At 52.9% G+C, this 20,488-nt stretch overlaps 10 protein-coding genes across 10 annotated transcripts; 4 read left to right on the top strand and 6 right to left on the bottom strand.

Annotated features, from left to right (window-relative positions):
• Nucleotides 1-129: 129 nt before the first annotated feature.
• UMAG_00836 (uncharacterized protein) lies at nt 130-2,784 on the top strand (the record flags this gene model as incomplete). Its single annotated transcript, XM_011388571.1, has 1 exon — nt 130-2,784. The coding sequence occupies one exon, from the start codon at nt 130-132 to the stop codon at nt 2,782-2,784; it is 2,655 nt and encodes an 884-aa protein (XP_011386873.1).
• A 434-nt stretch (nt 2,785-3,218) lies between these two features.
• UMAG_00835 (uncharacterized protein) lies at nt 3,219-5,660 on the top strand (the record flags this gene model as incomplete). Its single annotated transcript, XM_011388570.1, has 1 exon — nt 3,219-5,660. The coding sequence occupies one exon, from the start codon at nt 3,219-3,221 to the stop codon at nt 5,658-5,660; it is 2,442 nt and encodes an 813-aa protein (XP_011386872.1).
• A 197-nt stretch (nt 5,661-5,857) lies between these two features.
• Nucleotides 5,858-6,868, bottom strand: UMAG_11243 (Fe-binding Fe/S cluster assembly protein ISA1; the record flags this gene model as incomplete). The annotated part of the gene is made up of 1 exon (XM_011389067.1): nt 5,858-6,868. One exon carries the CDS (start codon nt 6,866-6,868, stop codon nt 5,858-5,860), a length of 1,011 nt encoding a protein of 336 aa, XP_011387369.1.
• A 1,188-nt stretch (nt 6,869-8,056) lies between these two features.
• On the top strand, nt 8,057-9,331 carry UMAG_00833 (putative proteasome regulatory particle base subunit RPT6; the record flags this gene model as incomplete). The annotated part of the gene is made up of 1 exon (XM_011388569.1): nt 8,057-9,331. The coding sequence occupies one exon, from the start codon at nt 8,057-8,059 to the stop codon at nt 9,329-9,331; it is 1,275 nt and encodes a 424-aa protein (XP_011386871.1).
• Nucleotides 9,332-9,490: 159 nt separating this feature from the next.
• UMAG_00832 (uncharacterized protein) lies at nt 9,491-11,473 on the bottom strand (the record flags this gene model as incomplete). The annotated part of the gene is made up of 1 exon (XM_011388568.1): nt 9,491-11,473. One exon carries the CDS (start codon nt 11,471-11,473, stop codon nt 9,491-9,493), a length of 1,983 nt encoding a protein of 660 aa, XP_011386870.1.
• Nucleotides 11,474-12,132: 659 nt separating this feature from the next.
• On the bottom strand, nt 12,133-13,137 carry UMAG_00831 (uncharacterized protein; the record flags this gene model as incomplete). The annotated part of the gene is made up of 5 exons (XM_011388567.1): nt 12,133-12,302; nt 12,424-12,485; nt 12,578-12,828; nt 12,927-12,962; nt 13,060-13,137. The coding sequence occupies 5 exons, from the start codon at nt 13,135-13,137 to the stop codon at nt 12,133-12,135; spliced, it is 597 nt and encodes a 198-aa protein (XP_011386869.1).
• A 1,338-nt stretch (nt 13,138-14,475) lies between these two features.
• UMAG_11242 (uncharacterized protein) lies at nt 14,476-14,850 on the bottom strand (the record flags this gene model as incomplete). Its single annotated transcript, XM_011389066.1, has 2 exons — nt 14,476-14,684; nt 14,793-14,850. The coding sequence occupies 2 exons, from the start codon at nt 14,848-14,850 to the stop codon at nt 14,476-14,478; spliced, it is 267 nt and encodes an 88-aa protein (XP_011387368.1).
• Nucleotides 14,851-15,541: 691 nt separating this feature from the next.
• UMAG_00830 (uncharacterized protein) lies at nt 15,542-16,456 on the bottom strand (the record flags this gene model as incomplete). Its single annotated transcript, XM_011388566.1, has 1 exon — nt 15,542-16,456. The coding sequence occupies one exon, from the start codon at nt 16,454-16,456 to the stop codon at nt 15,542-15,544; it is 915 nt and encodes a 304-aa protein (XP_011386868.1).
• A 1,029-nt stretch (nt 16,457-17,485) lies between these two features.
• UMAG_00829 (uncharacterized protein) lies at nt 17,486-17,926 on the top strand (the record flags this gene model as incomplete). Its single annotated transcript, XM_011388565.1, has 1 exon — nt 17,486-17,926. The coding sequence occupies one exon, from the start codon at nt 17,486-17,488 to the stop codon at nt 17,924-17,926; it is 441 nt and encodes a 146-aa protein (XP_011386867.1).
• Nucleotides 17,927-19,907: 1,981 nt separating this feature from the next.
• On the bottom strand, nt 19,908-20,327 carry UMAG_00827 (uncharacterized protein; the record flags this gene model as incomplete). The annotated part of the gene is made up of 1 exon (XM_011388564.1): nt 19,908-20,327. The coding sequence occupies one exon, from the start codon at nt 20,325-20,327 to the stop codon at nt 19,908-19,910; it is 420 nt and encodes a 139-aa protein (XP_011386866.1).
• Nucleotides 20,328-20,488: the final 161 nt, after the last annotated feature.

The following is a 20,488-nucleotide window of genomic DNA, read 5'->3' as shown; positions in this document are numbered from 1 at the left end:
TCTTCCAGATTCAACCCTGAAGAGCTTTCATTGTATCTGTTGGACTATCAAAGCATCAATCTTTCAAATCCGCTGTGTCACACGGCCAGCACAGTGAATCGTTGCAGCTGCACCCGCCATGCTGTCAACATGACATCGACATCACCTTTGCCGACGACATCGGACGAGACCAAGTGTTCCGCGGCTACATCGGCATCTGAGCAGCAAGCCCTACAAACTCATCGAGCGGCGCACGGTGCAATGGACAGCCCGGCATACCTTCATGCCACGCCTGCAGTGCCTGCACGGCCCGGCTTTCAAGATAGTACTGCACTGCTGTCCTCCGTGTGCGCCGATCTGCGGGAGGGCCAGATGGTTGCAGTACCAAAGTTTTCGCTGATGGATTCGATGGCCGCCGTCAAAATCATGGACGCCAGAATGGATTCGGGAATGGAACTACCGGCATCGGAACTGCCAGAATCGGATCGATTGAATGCAACTTTCCAGCTGTCCGACACGCACGTCTTTGACCCGTTCAAGCCACTCGATGTGCCCGATGTGCTTTGGATTATTGACCGTCTCTTGGCGTGCGAGGCGGCGTGGCACCAGGGTTCGGCGCTGTCACAGACGCTGTACACCTGTCTCTATTTTCACGCCATCCAGAGCCTTTCCCCCAAGCATCCGCGCTTCCAGGAACCAAACGCGTCTCCGGTCGCTTCGTCTGGTATGCCACCCCAAGCCAGCATATCAGCTTCGCCCATGAGGTATGCACAGGCGAAGCCCCTGCAGCTCGTCTACAAAGTGCTGAAAGCCTTCATCCTCGCGACGGTGAAGACGATCGACGTGGCTTGGTCTGAGCTCACTTCTAAGCAGCATCTCCAGGACGGTGAAGATTTCTCCTCGAACAAGAATGGCTTGAGCCTCCTCGAGACCACTGATACCGGCTACATCATCGACGAACTTGACGACGCGCTACAGTGGGTACAGTCGCAGCAGGCTATCTTGCTCCCTGGTCAAATTGAGTCACTCAAAGTGAGGCTCAGCTTTCGCAAGCAAATGCTATACGTGGTGCGACTGCTGCAAAGTCCAGCAGAGGCACCGCCCCTGGACGTTGTGATGCATACCAAATTTGCTCGGCGCAACTGGGCGCTATTGCATCCGGCGTCGGCATCGGACGCAGAAGAGCCTAGCAGAACCACGGTGTCTCACGGCGGAGCAACCATCAGCGGAGAGCTCGCTGGCGATCCAAACCTCATGCCGCTGCAGCCGCCAGATCGCAACGCAGCGCCCTCGCTTGCGTCTGCTGCCGCCTTCGATCCAGCTTACAGCCGTCGTTTAGCTTGGTGCCAGGCGCTGAGGCCAATCTCGCTTCCCAACGCTACCGAGACCTGGCGCATTCTGGATGGTATCCTGGAAGAGCTTCAGGACGTCGTACGTGTACTGCAGCTTCCAGCCTTTCTGAACTGGAAGGCTTACTTCACGCATCGCACCATCTACTACCAGAGAATGCAACCGCTCTTGGCGACTCCCTACACTCGATCATTACTGCAGACTGCCGTGTGCGACTGCAACATGATTGCTGGTCGTCTGCCCCTAGAATGGATCGCCGAAACGTTCTTTCAGGAGGTGGCACTCATCAACCCGCTCCTTCTTCGCCGTGCATCAAGAATCGGTCGCAACGATATTGAAGGTGGCTCGCGCGTCCGGTGGGACGCACAGCCACCTCTCGGGCAGCGTGTGTACTACTTTACACAGAGAGTGGCAGGTCAGCTCGTGCAGTATCTGACCACGCTCTCGCAAAACCGAGCTCGATGCAAACGTACTCTCGGATCTAGGCTTTATTGCGATTGGATACGTACCTCAGAAGAAGCAGCAGACATTGGACGTCAACTCGAGACATGCCTTGAACCAGGCGAACGATATCTCCCCGACTCGCTGTTTGCAGCCACACAGCACCTCGCGCTCGAAGTGATGACCCAGATCACGCTTGCTGGTTTCGAACTCGACCTGTACAGCGAAGGCACCGATCGCGAAAGTATGTGGTGGCTCGCAAGTCGCATCCAAGTGGAGCAAAAAATTGTCTCCACCGATCTCCGAGATGAGCTCTCCAAGTGGCTCGAACAGATTCCGCGAGAACAGAGACCCCGCAGACATTCTCTTACTATACTTTATCTGTCACGCCAGGCTCTACTCGCACATGCACTGGAACAGCTAGCCATCAGTACGATTTTGCTCGCACACCTGTCCGATCGATACGGACAACGGGAGAATCCTCAGTCATCAGTCCAGCGATGTTCTTGGCCTCTAAGCCGAGGTGACGATGCGAGTTATGCCGAACTTGCAGGTGCCGTTTTTGCAAGCAGGATCAAATGGATGCGCACAGACGTCCGAGCCGGCAATAGGCTAAGCGGAGGAACAAATAGGGATGATCCAGGCGAGACACTCTGGCAAGAATATCGAGCTTTCCAGGGTGAGCTTAAAGCCACCGATGACTCGACCCTTACCATGAATGCGCGCGAAAGAATGCACGAAGCAATTCAGCACCTTCAGCAGCTTACAGCTTCGCTGGCTGGCGACCAGAACCAAGAACTTGGGGCAGCGGGCTTCAGCGATACAGTCGCTTCACTCTTGACAACAGCACGTCACAACCTCGAAATTTTGGAGGCCTCTGCCAACTCGCCTTCACGGATGGCAATCACAGCTTTTGCTACGTCCTCGGCAGGTTCCAGATTCAAGAAGCAGACCGAATGGATCTTTGAGCACCCTTGGATACCAAAGTGGTGCCCGGGTCAGCATGTAGCTTAGTACACCACCTCATATCATCGCATATTGGCATTCTGTCTTCTTGTCCCTCGAATGGTGTATGTATGTGTGTGTTTGTACAGTTGAGCGCTGTCAGGTGGAGGTCTCCAAGTCTATCTAGCTTGGCAGCCACTGAACCGATGTGAGCGGCACGATCGGGTACCGATGCCACTGCCGAGATCCGACCATGCTCCACTTTTTACTCAGCCAATTCGCAATTTTTTTCCTTGCAGTCCCAGACTGAGAGGCGACTCACAACTGTGCAAAAAATCTGTGAGTGACCTGAAGAGGGTTTCCAATGCTGAGAAGCGTCTCAACTCTACCTCTGCCTCTACCTCTACCTCTATCTCTTCACTTTGCATCGCCATCGATCCTCACAGTAGTCACAGAGAAGTAGCAGTGAACCATCACGGGAGTGAGGCTCATCACGGTCCAGAATGCTGCGTGCCGCGCGCGGTGCTTACAGGCATGCTGAGCCAGGTTTTTCACGAAGTCCTGGTCATTCGGGTGCTCACCACGGCATAGCTTCTTGTAGCCATAGCTGCTTCGCCAACAGCCCCAGCCGTCTCGCACGCTCATATCTTCACTCACTGTCGACATCCTCAAATCTAGCTTCAAAAAGTCGATGTGACCCAATTGCAAAATCACACAGGTCCGATGCTCTCAGATTCACGTTTTGTCGAACACACTACTCAACCACCTCGGGACCAACAACCACAATCAACAACGATGCACGAATGCGGTTCGACCGAAGTGAAACATATACCAAGGCAGAAAATGCCAGCTCCGAAGCTGTCCAAGAAAAGTTCCGTCGTCTTGGATTGAATGCCAACATCAGTCGTCAGATTGCACTCACGCATCCTCACATCCGGCAACCCACACAAGCACAAACTGCACTCATACCGGCCATACTCTCGCCCACGGATGTCATCTTGCGCGCTCACACCGGCACAGGAAAGTCTTTTGGTATCCTTCTGGCGCTTCTCAGCAAGCCACGCATTGTGTTCAGTGAGCCGACGTCGCAAGATACTCAGAGCTCCTTGCCATCCGCTCGGAGCAAGCGGAACAAGCCGCAGACCGGAATCGCTTCACTCATCCTGGTGCCAAGCAACGAGCTGGCTCTTCAATACATGCGCTGGGCTCGATCGCTCTTTCCAAGATCGGTTCTACCGTCTCTGGAACCAGTCATTCAGTGCTTAGTGCGCGGGGCCCTCCCCGGAACGGAAGCTCCCACAATTCAAGAAGGGGTGGAGCGCTTGAAAGCCAGCCCTCCTCATATTCTGATCGGCACCCCGGGACGCATCAAAGACATTCTGGATAGCCCCGCTGGCTCCTCCCTGCTTGGCCTCGACACGTTGAGAACGCTTGTCCTTGATGAAGCAGATGCAGTACTCCAACTTCCCGGCCGATTTCCTTCGCAAAAGCAACGGTGGAAGCATGAAGTGCACAAGGCGCCTGGTCTTCTTGTTCTCAACGAGATAATGAAACGAAGACCTACTTTTTCGGGAGGCGAAAAGCACCTTTCTGCTGGACTGGAGAATCGACCAGGCAAGAAACGCGACGAACGACGCCCTCCAGAGCATATACGTCGGAACCTCTACAAAGCAGCCGAGCGATCTGCAGCCAACAGCACTGATACGAAAACCGGACTGGCGCTTGCCAAGCCACGCTGTGCCGGTGCGCAGCCACTACAGCTCGTAGCCACAAGTGCTACGGCCAATTCGGTGATGCGTCATTTCTTTGCTGCTCGAACCGGTTGGCTTCGGACAGGAGCAAAGGAGAGCGGGATGGCATTCTCACCTCAAGTAGGTCGCTGGATCGACCTGACCGGACTCAGCGGCAAAAGCATGGTGGAACAAGGTATACGAGGGCTATTCGGAGCAAAGAAGCTTTCGCAGGCTGATTCGCTGATTCAATCGTCGATCGAGCAAACGCCTTCGACGATGCCCGCCTCGATTGAGCACACGTGTGTTGTCGTCGACGAGGCTCCATTGTCCCGACAGCTTTCTGCCATTCCTCTGCGCAACTTTGAGCCCAGACTGGCCAGAAAGAAAGACAGCAGCACGATCACTGCTTCTTCTGATGCCACCTTCTCGCCAGAGACTGCAGCTGGTGGTACTCTCGGAGACGACTTCTTTGTGATCAAACCCGAGGACGAACCACAAGAACACGAGATGGACCAGACGCTGATCGAGGCGCTCGCGTTCTGCTTTGCCTCGGAAGGCGTCGACCGTGGTCTCGCCCTAATTCCGGCTCGATGGAGCCTGTTGAGGATGCGTGCTGCGCTCGAAGCGCTCGGCGTGACGGTTCGACTTGCTTCGGATGTCGGCGCTTGGCCTGACGCCACACCAGCAGCAGCGCAGGTCGGCAATAACGCGCCAACTTCCGCTGCTGCTGTGAACCCGGAACTGTTTCTCCTGCAAGCCACATCTTCACGCGGTCTTGACATTCCGTCGCTCTCGCACGTCTTTCTCGTCGGGTATGCTTCTGTGATAGATGCCGTGCAGTACGTTCATTCTGCTGGTCGTGTCGCACGCGTCGGCGGAGATCCCGACAAGCCCGCGACGGGCAAGGTCGTTACTCTACTTCGCGGTTTGCCTCACCATTCGCCGATGCCAACCGATGTCCAGGGCCAGTCACGCTTCTCTCAGGCCAAACTTGCCATTTCGACATCGGAAGCAAAGATGGCCAATGTGTACAGGCGACTCGGGGTGGTTCCGAAACGGTTCGATCTGGGATTGCTCTCGTCGGGTGTTGCCGCTACGAGTGAAAACCAGACCACATTGAAGCAGTCCGAGTCCATCGCAGAGGATTCTCAGGTCAAATCGGCTGACACCGAGGAGGCCAATAACGACGAGCAGATCCTGCAATCCTCGTAATCGATTGATCAATCTTCCAGATTTTAGGCAACACTCTCCACCAACCTCGCTTCGTTCTGTAATTCTAGAATTGCCACATGCACCTCGTTCATTGTCGACACCGCATCATCACAGCACTTCGCCACGTCAAAGGGATTGCTTGATCAAGTGAAATGAATAAGGACAGAGTGGTGACTGGCAAAGAGAGACAACGTAGTCTAGGTGAGGAAAGACTCTCCACAGCCGCAGGCTTCCTTTACGTTGGGATTGTTGAAGACAAACTTGGCACTCAGACGATCCTCCTGCCAGTCCATCTCACTGCCAATAATGCTGAACAGTGCCTTGCTGTCAATCAGGACCTCTACACCATCCTGCTTGACCCTCTCGTCGAATCGACCCGCTTCTTCGGGTCTGATGTATTCGAGATGGTATGACATGCCAGCGCAACCTTTGTTGCGCACCCCGACGCGGATAAGTTTGGGACCTGAATCGGATTCCATGAGGGCGCGCAGACGCAGCACAGCGGTGGGTGTCAGCTTGAGCGCCGCCGTGCGCGAGCGAAATTTGGTGCCTCTATCTGCCGATGCCTTCTTAGAAGATGTAGAAGGCGCAAGTGAAGATGCTTCGGGCATAGTGGCGGCCACTTTGGGATCCTTGGCAAGCTCCGCTGCCTTCGAGGGACTGAGTTTGGATGTCAAGTCCGGACCTGAAGCGTTGGGCACAGGCGTTGCTGGAGATTGAGACGTAATGGCACTCGTGACTCGCGGATCTTTTTGCGATTTGGGGGAGGCTGGCGACGATGGCGATAGGGTCGCGCAAGCTAGGTCGACACTGGCGGTCTCGGTGCTGCTGAGGCGAGAAGTGTCCTTCAATGCGTGAGAGGATGAGGACCTTGCAACAAGCGGCTCCGAATAGAGCGATGGAGAGCTTGAGGTTGATGGTTGCGAACCGATATGTGATTGTGCCATAGGCGAAGTGGCAGACGATTGACGTCCAACGGATGTTGAAAGCCACCTAGCACTGTTAGCCACCTGCGCTCGGCGCACAGTCTGACGCGGATACGACGCCCGCACCGATGAATTGGTGACACTCGACATTGTAGGTTGCGATGCCAAGTGCAGGACAAGCATTGATGCGCTGCCTCTTAAGACAGCTGGATACAAAAAGGGCAGCGTCGCCGCATTAGAAGCTGCGGCTAGGAATGCTGACGAGGCAAATGGCATCGACATGATCGACGTTATTGTACGTCAGATCAAAGGGAAGATAAGCGGTTGTGGTGCCGGTTGCAATGATGACAGGTGTTGTGAATTGTTCGTTGGCGAAGAGGATGGTGGTAAGGTCTGATTCCGACCTTGTCTTGGGTTGCTCAACAATCTCTGAAAATGGACGCCGATCCCTGAACGGTCGTGTCGGTGGCTGTCGGATCAATTAACTTGGATTTTCTCCACGATCCACTCACACGTCACCAAAGCTGAGTTGAGCTGAGCTGAGCTGTCTGCCAGGCTTTTTTAAATCTGTTCAGCAATTGAAAGGAAAGCGCTCTACTCGCAACTCTGCTGTACTTTACTGTACCGTACAGTGTGAGTATACTTAATAGATAAATCCGGTCGCTATTTCATGGCTGAACATTTTCCTTACATTTGCAGGCTCTGCCATTGGTTGGTTTACCTTGCAGACATCAGGCCACTTTATCGTTGATTCCGATCCACTACTTGCTTGTCTGTCAGTTTGAGCCAGTCGCAAAGCGCATTCAAGAGCACTTCCCGAGATGCGTTTCAGGAGATGTCAAATTCGGTCGCATGTCTTGAGCAGACTTTGAGGCAAGAACTCGCACTGTGGCTGGGAGGAGCGAGCAGCCATAGCGAGTGCGAGATCGGGGATCCTTTAACGATTGTACTTTGTCCGATCTGGCTGTTCCGATATTTTCACGATTTCACGATTTTATTCACGTTTCACGAGAGAAGAGTGTTCTCGTGTTACACTACACAGTCACGAGTTACTCACGACTGACGACTAGTCGTGAGTTTCACGTTTCGTGTTTGTTAGACAAGAATGTTAGAATTGGTGTAATCACAAATTGAAGAGAAATGCACGGTGCTGTTGGTGATCGGGCCAGCGTGCGGTGGCGCGTCGACTCACTTACGAAGTGGAGCAACAGCGGGCGAGAGATAACCCAACTCAGCGCGCCAACTCTCAAAGCACTGTAACGCTGTTCACCACATCACACCATCGAACCGCCTTCGCCGCCAGTGCTCATATACTCTGCATCGTGTCTCAAAATAACATCCTCTCCGACTCAGTCATCGATTGCATCCAACAAGTATCAGTCTTCTCATCCGGTACACTTCCCATCGAGCCCAAACAGGTGCCGGCAGTGAGGACATACACATCAATCTCTGCATTACGGTCTCGCGAACATGTCTGCTGCAGTGACAACACATGCAGCCGAATCGGCCACCGGACATGCGCACACAGTGTCCCTTGCCAACATTGGTGGCGCCGCAGCCTCGACAAACGCCCTCGGCATTCAGTCGTTCTACCAATCCAAGATTCGTTCCTACGAAATCCTCATCAACCAAAAGACACAGAACCTCCGTCGTCTCGAAGCACAACGAAATGCGCTCAATGCTCGTGTACGTCTCCTCCGCGAGGAGCTCCAGCTTCTCCAAGAGCCAGGTTCCTATGTCGGCGAGGTGGTCAAAGTGATGGGCAAGAAGAAGGTGCTTGTTAAGGTGCAGCCCGAGGGTAAGTACGTTGTTGATATTGCCTCGGACATCGACATCTCCGCTCTCACACCCACACTACGTGTGGCCCTCCGTTCCGACTCATACACACTCCATAAAGTCCTTCCCAACAAGATTGACCCTCTCGTCTCACTCATGATGGTCGAAAAGGTGCCGGACTCGACGTATGAGATGGTTGGTGGTCTCGACCGCCAGATCAAGGAGATCAAGGAAGTCATCGAGCTGCCTGTCAAGCATCCTGAGCTTTTCGAATCGCTCGGTATCGCTCAGCCCAAGGGTGTGCTTCTATACGGTCCTCCCGGAACCGGAAAGACGCTGCTCGCACGAGCTGTCGCGCACCACACCGACTGTCGCTTTATCCGTGTTTCTGGTTCAGAGCTGGTACAAAAGTACATCGGCGAAGGTTCGCGCATGGTTCGAGAGCTCTTCGTCATGGCTCGAGAGCACGCGCCATCCATCATCTTCATGGATGAAATCGACAGTATCGGATCGTCACGAGGAGAGAGCGGCTCGGGCGGTGGAGACTCTGAGGTACAGCGAACCATGCTTGAGCTCCTCAACCAGCTTGATGGTTTCGAAGGCACCAAGAACATCAAGGTCATTATGGCCACCAATCGAATCGATATTCTCGACTCGGCCCTCCTGCGTCCTGGCCGCATTGACCGCAAGATCGAGTTCCCACCCCCGGGTCCTGAAGCCCGCGTTTCGATCTTGCGCATCCACAGCCGCAAAATGTCGTTACAACGAGGCATCAATCTGCGCGCGCTTGCCGAAAAGATGGGTCAATGCTCTGGTGCCGAAGTTCGAGGTATCTGCACCGAAGCTGGCATGTACGCGTTGCGCGAGCGTCGACAACACGTCTCGCACGAAGACTTTGAGCTTGCTATTGCCAAGGTTCTCCGCGCACAGGCCTCATCTGAGACTTCGGTTAACAAACTCTTCACTTGATCCTCATGAATTTCACCTGGCTCTATTGCTGTCCTTTTTCACCCACGCACTCATGTAACATCAGCCTTTCACAGTCATTCTATCAGTCCCAGGCAGACCAGTTTGCCCCTTCTTGCGCCTTGTTTTTTTCCATCTTGCTAAGTTTGGCGACGACTCTAATCAGTGTGCAAGCTGGTCGGAAAAGAGCTTTTCCCACCACGTAATCTCGTCCTGCACAACGTTGCGTCCATTGTCATCCACGATATCATCGACAAACGACTTAGCGCTTTGGCTGTACAACCAATCAGCCAATTGTATCGAGGTGGCAGTCGGTGTCGCACCAACTTGGATGGGCCTGTGACGTAGCTGTAGAATGTGCTGTATGAGGTTGTGCATTTCAGCCTGGTCTTGCTTGGCCGCTTTCGAGTCCACTGCGGCATTAACATTGGTTCGGAACAGCATAGCTCGAAGCAGATGAAATGTGGCTTCCGACTCAAGCGAAAGGCTTTCCCATCCTCCAGGAGGAGGTATCACAGCGGCTCTGGGCGTTTGAGCGGGCGAAGGTTGCAGCAACCATCCAAGTCCGATCTCGGTAACGGCTTTGCGCGCGTACAGTCGAGCATTGTCGATGAGTTTGGTTCGAGTTCCTTTTGCCCCCGCAATGCCTGCTGCTTCGAAACCTGGATGGGAGCGAAATATGGACATGCTGGACAGCGCAAGCAGTATGCGGCATCGTGCACGAGACGTAGGCGTCGACGTGTTGGCTTGGCCGAGCACAGCCGCTGAGCCTCCCCCTGGCGCACCGGTGTCGAGCGCAGCCAACGCCTGCAGGAAGAGTTTGGTGCTCGACGTGGCGAGCGACCAAATCGCCGCAATCCCTGCTTCGGACGGCATGAGTCGTAGTGATGCTCGACACATATTTTGCCCCGCCTCGCCGACATCGCAAAGCTCTGCTACCTTGGCGTCTCTGCGACCAGGCATAGCTTCAGTTGCAGTAGGATTCGAGATCAGTTGAGCCGCCCAGTCATTGATTGTCTGCATAAGCGTCTCCACTTGGCTGCTAACCTGTGACGGTTCCGGGCTCAGCATGATCATTCTGGCGACACATTGCACTCGTGCTGTCAGGGCGGACCGCTGAACCTCGCCCCATCTTGCTGCAACTTCTGAAGAAGCTCTAGCCGCGTCATTTTTTGTGGCCGGCAGCTTTGCTACCGAGTGGGAGTCAGAAGCCAGTACTTCCGCTTTGCAAGCAGTTCGGTCTACTGCAGCGCTCAGCGTCTGAATATCTTCCATTGTGGAAGCTGCCTCGATCAAAGAGGTCAGGCAGGCAAGCATTGACAAATATGTCTCCATCAGCGATGGAGGAGTGACCAACGAGGAAGTGTAGCCGTACACATCTTGTCCGTCACCGGTATCCTGCAGCTCTTCTTCGTCCAGCTTTGAGCTGGTCGAGGGCATACCATACGTATCGGCTGGCTGTTCGTCTGAAATGTCATGAACATGCTGGTCTTGCAAGATAGTGTCCTGTCCGTTTGCGACCTGCTGAAAGATCGTGAGCGCCTCATTCCATAGCAGCATCGGCGAGGACTGCTCGTTCGTACCCTGTGATATCAAGACTGGTGGTTGGAGCCCATGCGGCCAGCCTAGCTCATCTACTGCCTCGGCAAGCGTCTGCAAACACGTTGCCAGGTGGGTCATGATATCGAGGGTGAACGGGTTCGGAAGGGTGGTCTGTGTCGAGCCTACAGAAGGAAGAGGCGGAGCAAGACGCAATGCTTGTTGCGCTGTTGTGACTGCTTGGACGAAAGTCTCCAAGTTCTCGGGTGGCAGCGCGAATTGCGAAGCGAGCAGAAAGTAGATTCGTGAAGCATTGTACAGCGCGTCTGCACGTCGTTCGATCTTGGCGCCGGCAAGGTGTGCCGCTCGAGCGTATAGCGTGCCAGCTTGTACATAGAAGCGTTGAGCCTTTGGCCCAAATTGGAAACGCTCGCCCTTTTCTTCAAGCTCGACGCCATCCTGCATTGCTTCGTCGTAATCATTATAGACGTTGGGATCGACTGGACTGAACGGGTTGGCGTGCCGACCAGGCTCAGATGCGGTCGAAGTTCCGGTTGAGTATGGTAAAGGTGAGCTGGACACCTTTGGCATGCGTTTCGGCGCCATCTTGCAATGGACAGCAATAGTCACCGTGGTCAGGGAAGCTGTGGAAGGACGAGAAGAACGGTGATACCAAATTAATGTTTGAAACAAGGAAATTCATGTGGAGAGCCAATCACGAATCGAAAATCGATGTTTCAACAAACCATGCCTTGCCTACTTACTTACTCGCTGGTTGCGCTGCGAGTACCTTCACGGTTTTGAAGCAATCGTAGCATCCTTTCGTCTGGGAGACCTGTCTTAGTGTGGTACTTGAATTGGGCGCAGAAGTCATTTGTAATGTATCATGAGCGTCACATGGCTTTCCAGAGACCGAATTGTGAAATGTTGGATGCCGAACAGGACCACAAGAATCAAACAAGCTGTCTATACTGAAAGGGAAGGAGCCTGCACGGCTAGCCGCAGTCTCATTACCAACCTGTATGGCTGCTTCCACGGAACAAACAGCTCACCATGAAAACGAAGCCGTCAATTGTTGGTGGGAATTGGGTGGTATCATTGAGCAGCGCACGCGAACTTTTATCAGACATTCGAAACACTGAAAGGCTCTGTTGAACTTTGCGAACACATAGTCTGGCGCAGGTAGGGGTGACCCTGGGTGGTATATGGAGGATGTAATGGGCTGGAACGGGAGCCTGCTCGTATCTTTCAGAAGCTCTTCAAGCCTATGCATTAGCGGGTGCACCGGGTGCGTTGGGCGTAACAGTGCCAGCCTCGACGTCAGTGGATTTGGGTGCCACCTCTGACATTTGAGTGGCGTTAGTATGCTGGCTCTCTGTCTGCTTGATCCTCTCGATCAACGATGCGGGGAGGTAAGGCAAGATCGTAGCCGAGACTATGTAAATGCACGAGGCGAAAGAACGACAGGCAGGAACCACGAGTCAGTTTGTGCCGTTAAATTATATGAAATTCAACAGTCGAGGAAAGCGGCACAACCACTCGTGACTGTGACTTACTTCCGAGTAGCGTGGTCAGGAAGAACATGGCTGCCTGGCCTGCGACCTCCCCAATCAGGATGCTAAGATTAGCATAGCGATGAAGCATTGAAAGGGAAACGCAAAGTGTCAGTCAGTAATTCCGCAAACCGGTGAGCTAGCATATACAACCTACCCTTCGTGGCTGAACACTCCAAACTGTGCAATGGCGACGATGAATCCAACCGCGCTCAATCCAAGAACGCTGAGATTGAGCCACCGTGGAATGATGCCTGCGCTCTGCCTCTCGCGCCATGCAAAAAAGGCCAGAGCTGGGGTGAGGAGGAAAATAAATAGTGCAATGACCAACTCGACGGCACTGACTGCGAGTGGTCCACTCCGTCCGTCTCGTTTGCCGTATCCAGAACCGTAGCCATAGTAGAAGTACTAAGCATAGATAAGACAAAGGTGGCGTCGATACCAGGTCAGTAATCCCAAGACAAGGTGTGTATTGTGACGGACTGATGCTGCAGGATGATGCTTACCGCAAGATGATCGTACGCCTGGTAGAACGGGATAAGCTGAAGATAGCAATCACAGAATGGGAACAGGAGAATTCAGAAGGTGAGAGTTCCGACCCAAGATGAACAGCAAACGAAGATGAGATTATGGACTTACGTCTGCGGTAATAGCCCAACTGATCAGCGAAAAGAGGCATGTCAGCACAGCAAGTGAGAAGACGATGGTGGACAGCATCTTTGAATGGGTTCGTTGTCTCGAAATTGAAGTTGTGTTCAAATGTGAGTGGCCGTTGAGAAACTCGACAAGTCGATGGAATTGAATGCCTCACAGAATTGCTGCTTACGTATGTATATATATAGAGCTACAATCTGCAACATCATTGCCCATGGGGGGAAGAGCTTGGACAGTGCAACTCGTTTTCACAGCCCCATCTGTCTGAGAGCACTTGCCAGATATGTGGCGTTTTGACGTTGAGAGTGAGCGTTGCAAGCACGTACCCTGGGTTCGGGTAAGGTGAAACGCGAACCAAAGGATTGATTCAAGCTCCGCTTTGCTGCACCCCACTAACAAAGTTGCTGTGCATCACGGACGCCAACCACACTGTATACTGTGTCCTCTTCCTTTGTCAAAGTGGCAGACGAAAGACACCCCTTTCACATGTGCACAGGGACCGGTCCGTAAGAGTTCTTTTCTTGAATGAAGTCGAGCTAAGCGCTCAGCGCATGGGCAAAGAGCCTGTCTCGTTTGCACACATTCACTATTGACCTCGTGAGCATGGCGCTTCCACGCCAATGCACAATGAATCAGTGAGGTCAAGTCCGCAGAAGAGTACAATTGTACCAGCCAGGACAACTCACACCTGGTCGAACTCAGCACCCGGACAAAGTTGCAAGGAAAGCTGTCTTTTTTGATTTGCAACTTGACAGAGTAAGGCACTTGTAACACGTACCCTAAGGCGAGCACCTCGGCTAACTAGTCAGGAACAAATGTGTACTTGGCGTGCAGTCAGACACACCAGAAGAGACAGAGCTTGGCTGTATGGCCCGCACCATAAAACATAGCATTTCTTGCGTTCTGTCGATCCACTTTCACCCTCACTCGCTGCCTGTCAAGGCAGTCACTGTAACTGTAAGCTGTCTTTGAAACAGCACCGCCACCCACGTGACTGGCTTTGAGTGTCGCATGAAATCATGAATGTACGTTACTGAGATCTCATTCACGATTTCGGCTGAAGAAAATGGATTTGATTATAATCACGAATAATAATGATAGCCGAGCCTCGATCTTTTGTGACAGACATGAAACCTAAGTTACTTTAACTTATCACGCATTCACGTTCACGATTCACCGTTGCGATTGCAGGATGGATCTGGCGCAAGCGAGGTGCTGGGAAAGTAGACAAAGCAGTTGAAGACTACAACCCAAGTCCGATTGGTTGTCTAGACACCCTGTTGGCACAGTGGTTAAGCCTCAACGCCCCGACTCCCGAAAGTCGCTCGTGTCCTGACAGTCAAGAGTGCTCTCAGACGCTGTTGCTGTGCGGTCCTCCATAAATTTCGAGTCCAGCGCGCATCATACAAAAGCAAAGGCGAGCTGAAGCGAAGGATGTCCGTGGCCATGGTTCGTCTTGCCGATGGAAGTGTTCAGAGTGAGATCAGCTATAGCAGCATCCTGTTCTGGCAGGGAAAGCTCTGATCCACCAGATGCTTCAGCCCTTCCACTCGTAGCATCAACTCCCCCATCAGTGCCACAACGCTTACAGCGCGACGCGAGAATGAGCTCTAGGTGTGACCCAATCAGAGAGAATCACTACCCAAGGCTGCTGATCAGACCACCGGCCGCCCCACATTGAGCCCTCGAGTCAAGTAAAACAAGCAAGTAGAACGAACCTCCATCCAGTTGAGGTCGCTCGGAGACCTCTTTGGACGTGTCTGTGTTAGTGTGCATTGTTATAACTCACCATGTATTACGTTGAATAAAATATGCGCTCAGCAATCCGTCGACCTTTGGTGCATCCGTACACGGTACTCGTGCCTGCCTCAGCCGTCCTTGACGGTACTCGCAATTCTCCACTGCATATCTTTATCACGCCTGCCTTTGTATCTTTGCTCGACCCTTACCCTTGTTCGACGAGCACTTGTTCGTACCGCTCATCAATCACTCTAGGCACCCTTGGCCTAAAACGTGGCTCGCCATCTTAATCCCACGTCGGCCCCTTGTCGTCTGCTGTGTTCTGCTTGCCTGCTACTTAGACTCGTGTGACACAGCGCATCTCTCCTGTGTGTTGACTCCAACCCTCTTTCACATTCGCTCGTACAAGTCTAGCATGGCCCTAAAACCCAGTCCTTGCAGCCAAGTTATCTATCAGCCGCCTTCTGCGTTGACGTTGTCATCAACGTCCGTCCTTCACTCGGCTTTTGTCCTCGAAACTCGTATCAAAGAAGGTCAGGTCTTAGATTCGCTTGAATGTAATAGAAACATTAAATATATATACATAATAGAGGCGTGCCAGAAGCGCACTGAGAGTATCGTGGTTGGCTTTGAGTCACTGATACCAAACAAAGACAAACAAAATTTCTAGGGACAATTCAACTTAGACAAGAGAGCAAAGGGCACATGCATACGGCGAAATACAGGGTTACTTGAGATTCTTCGCCGCCCATTGAGCCACAGAGATTGTTGACAAACCTCTGCGTGCTGTATAGGTGTTTTCATGATCCCAGTGCGTCCCAAGCCCAGAAGCAAAAGTGATCCTGTACATACGCATCTGGTTGGTGGGATCGTTAGCAAGTTCTTGCTCTAACTGATCGACTGATTTGAGGCTTCTCTCGACGTTTCTGCCAAGTTTGTCTTGCACTATGTTGGCGAGCCGATCCATAGAGATGGAATCACCGGAAATATAGACGACACCGTCCTCTTGCGGAGTGACAAAGATGAGCTCGGCGACGACGTTGCCAATATCTTCCACCGCTGTGACCGTGAGAGTGTTGTCCCAGCTTCCGATGGCGGTGAATCTGGCATTCTCGAGATCGACCAGTCCGAAATCTTTCCTAAACAGGAAGCTGAGAAACATGCCCGTTGACACAATGACCCACTGCGTCTGTTTCTGGGCTCTGAGCAGATCGCGGATGGCAACTTGCTCGGCGAAGAGATCGTGCTTTGTGTTGCGTTGGATGACGTCGTAATCGAGGCCGAACTGCCAAGGGAAGAACTTGGGGATGCCTGCATCCAGGGCAGCTCGTGCAATCTTTGTCTGCGTTCCCGGTGGCATTTCCATGCCCGTGCACCCAATCACAATGTCGAAAGGCTTGAAGAGAGCTGTGAGCTCTGACTGAGTGGCTGCTGCTACATCGCCAGGAATAATAGAGACCTTGCTCTGTCTGTACTTGGCAATCCTCGCTTTTTTGGCTTCGTCTTGGGTTTCAATGGTCGACGGGCGCAAGAGCAGGACAATCTCGGTGTCGGCACGAGCTTGATGGTTTGCCAGATTCAAGACAATCTGATCACCGAGTTCGCCGGCACCGAGGATGAGGATGGACTTGGGTCGAGACATATTCACGTGGGATCCGGGGGTCAAGAGCGGCTACAATGTTATGTTACGGCGAGGGATCGTCACCGAGGAGAGCATCGAGAGCATCGAGTTTAAAAGTATTCTCTGAACCTGTCGGAGATACGCGCCCACACAATAACTGCCTCCAACACCTTTAGGCGTACGACGTCGGCGCTACCCAGCTATGGTGGCCATCAAGCACAACTTCCCATCGACAGAGAAACTCGGAGATTAAGGAGGGGCAAGTCAACTCGGAACTTCGGATGAGTCAAAGAGCTGCTCTTTGACGTGTCCGGCGGAAACTATGTTGTTCGTCAAGTGGAAGAATCTAGAAGCCACAATCACGAATCATCCACTCTGTAACTTTGGCATGGATTCGTGATTGGATTTCGGAGTTTAGCAGCGCAAAACGGTGCGGCGTGCGGCATGCGGGTGTTCGGATCGTGTTCGATTCAGTCTGCTAACAGGTGAAGTGCTCGATGACGTGTGACGGATCACGTGGAATCATCGATTCGTGATTTGAATTTATGAAACTGTGATTGTAGCCAGCAAACGAATCTTTCACAATTTTAAGTTTGGTCGTGGATCATATTCGTGATTACACTGGATCAAAGCCGCGTGTTTCCGTTTTGTACCATTCACGATTGCGTCATGGTTGCAACGCTCTGCGTCAAGTGCCCACAGTCGCACTTTTCAGTGTCACATCGGCTACCTCGGCTCGGCTCGTTCGGCTTGCTCAACTCGCCCTCTCCAAAAATACAGTAGCTGCACTGTACGTGTTGAATGCCTCGCAGGTGTTCACAATTCGTGATTGTTTAGCCATTCACGATTCTGTGATTCACGATTTTTGTTTGCTCTGGACAAGGTTACGTCCGTGCGGGCAAGCACGGCGTGCTCATATGTAAAAAGCCACCTACGTCTCTGCTCAACAACTGCGTTGCTCCCACCGATTCATCGTTCCATCTTACTTTGTTCTTCGCCCACCTCACTCGTCCATTTGCCTCCAGCTTTTCCCATTCTCCATCAATCATCATGCCTTCCGTCGTCCTTGGCAGCAAGCCTCTTCTGGGTCCCTTGGTCGGTCTCAGCCTCTGGACTTTCGCAATCGAGGGTCTTCTCTACTACCGTAGGACGCCAGCACTCAAGAAGTACAACATCGACTTTGATCCCGAAAAGGTCAAGCAGGAGAAGGCCACCAAGCTTCCCGCTTTTGTTCAGTGGCCTGCTGACAACTTCAACAACCTCTTGGAACAACCCACGCAGTTCTATGCTGCCGTTCTTGGGCTGACTCTCTTGGACGTCAAGGACCCTCTCACTACTCGCCTTGCTTGGGGATACGTCGGTTTGCGCGTCGTCCACAGTCTGATCCATGTCAGCGTCAACAAGGTCACTGCCAGATTTGCCGTCTGGGCAACGAGTTCAGTCGTACTCCTTGGCATGACCGTAAAACTCGCCGCCGAAGTCTTCTACTAGGTCGTGCTTCCTTCACCTCTGCGCTATTGAGCCTTACTTGGATTACCATGACTCTCAATGGATCAAAAATTTATGTAGGACAACTATCTGCAACTACCAATGCAATTTCACAAGTTCCACTCGTGCTCATCTTGCAACGAATCTGCCTGTGCAAATGAGTCAATTCCGTGCGATGCCGGCCAGGACAAAACATGCAGGAAACCCCGTTGGCCAATATTCTGCTTGTTTTCCATCTACTGCCGCATCAATGGCTCTGGCCTAAGGGGAGTTTCGTCCGGCATCGTTATCGTAGGGCTCCGCCTCGCCACACGCCAAGATGCCTTGATGGCCGTCATGGAAGATGATGGGCATTTCGACGGCAAACTCCACGTCCATCCGCACCGTCGCTTCAGCTCGAGCGGCTTGCCTTTGTATGAGTCCGGGTGGACGCAGACGATGACAAACTTGCCGTCCTCCTGCGACCGGTTGCCAAGCACGACAAAGGAGACGAACGCGTGCGTCGTCCGCTTCTCGAAGAGCTCCGGATAGACGTAGTCGCGCCCGAGCTTGTACGGCGTCCAGCCGACGAAGTGGCCCGAGATGGGCGTCAGCTGGATCTTGTCGTCGAGGTTGTCATTGGTGATGGAGGCTCGCTCCGCGGCTCGGCGTTGCGTCTCGATCCAGTCGGCGGAGAATGGGCGCGATGCGGTGGTGAAGAGTGCCACATGTTTTGCGTCGATTCACGGTTGTTCGGCCGCCGAAAAAGTCATTGTGCCAGTTTCAGCAGCCAGCTGTGATGGTCGGGGCGTGGTGGTGATGGGTGGGCATAGGTGGAGGATCAGACGGTGGTTCGAAGCTGAGCTTTGGCGCGGTTGACGCTCGAACAAACCATCTAAACGCTCAGTGGTCGATCTTGGATTGTCAAAAAACCAACTGACCGTGGATTCACGTATTTCTGGACTTGATGTTTGTCTTTATTTTGTTTTCCTCGAAGCTGAATGCGGTCCCTCGCGGTACCGTGACCAACTTACCCATCAAGGTAACGGGCAACCTCTAGCGTAACTCCATCGAATGATGATCTACTGCAACCGTATCAGACCAATGCAGAAGAGTCAGCATTGCGTCGACTTTAGGTAATTCGTTAGTATTCATGTTGCAGCAATTATGCGATCTGCCGAGCTTCAACCATACTCAGATTTCTCAAGCAGCGATTGTCACGATCGTGAATAGTTATCCCAATTCTGACCAGATCCGTTGATCTTCTGGCGTGCGCGATCAGTCGCGGTGACGCAAGCCTGAATGGTAGGACGCGGACTTGAAGCTTAACCGCTGTACCGAAGGCAGGTCGACAACCGATCGGACTTGGGTTGTAATCTTCAACTCGCGGCTATATTACTGATAACAACGTCGCACGGGATGTACAGGCAAAAAACGGTCATTTGGCTGCACCCAAGATAGAACGCAACTAATTGAGTCATTTGGTTTGTGCGCCTACCCTGAGGAGAACGAAACGAAGCATGCAGGAATAGGACTCGGGTCCCCACCTCCTCATCCTCATGCATCAGAGATCGATATACCGATGCCCATCGCGATGGCCGGCCTGATGCGAGCCGAAACACCGCTCCGTCCTCTAACAGTTTTTCTCAGTCAGCGTCGCGCGCACGAGGTCTCTGTTGTGTTTGTTTGCGGTGGGCAAGGTTCGAGCAAAACATAACCTGGCGAAAGAAAAACATATACATTCACGATTGCAATTGCGTACGAAAACCTAGACAGGAGAGAGCTGCGGAAAGGGTCAGAAGAGAGACGAAATCGAGTGTGCTAGTGCCGCTTCGGGCCTGCAGAGCAGTGTTGAACGTTGTCTTTGGCGATGACTCCAGAGCAGGTGCGGATCGAGCTCACTCGACTGGGTTCAGACGCGTTGAGCCCAGGTCCATGCTGGACCGTTATTGGTCTCGAAGCGGCCATGATCAACCCACGATCGATATGGAGTGCAAAAGGGCTTCTACCCATGCGACAGGAGATTATTCATGAAGCTGACAGGGTTGAATGCGGAATCGGAGCTAGACGACAGAATGTCCACCAAGGTTGGGCGGAGCTCGAAAAGGTCGAGACAGGGGTAAGTGTGCGAATCGAGCATACCCCGAATGCACAGCCGAGGACACTGTTGACCCGTAAGAGGTATCACTTGAGGTCGTAAGCCGTCTGGCGCTTGTTTGAATCCGGTCCTTGTGCCAAGGTCGAGAAGCACGCTCAACAGAGCCTGTTCGGTCAGTGGCTTCTCGTTCGGCGGTGCCATCGAGGCGCTCTTGATCACCGGTCCAGCAATGGCAAACGCTGAACTAGCAAGGAACGTGGTGTCCTGTGGATCCCTTTGGTTCTTTGCTTCCCAGGCAACGTAGGTCATGTAGCGCGCAGCGTGCATCTCGGCCTCTCCGGGCTCAAGGGTGATGTTGGAGGCATCGGTCGACGAACCATCAACGAAGGGCCGGTCGAGATGACCTATGAAGACCGGGATGATGCCATCGAGGCCATACTCCGGGTTCTCTATTTGCACGGCTACTCCACGTTCCAACAGTCCAAGAA

This window comes from Mycosarcoma maydis, chromosome 2 (genome assembly GCF_000328475.2).
Source record: "Mycosarcoma maydis chromosome 2, whole genome shotgun sequence".
Classification (NCBI taxonomy): domain Eukaryota; kingdom Fungi; phylum Basidiomycota; class Ustilaginomycetes; order Ustilaginales; genus Mycosarcoma; species Mycosarcoma maydis.
The sequence above is the reverse complement of the archived record's forward strand: the minus strand, read 5'-3'. Positions and strand labels throughout refer to the sequence as shown.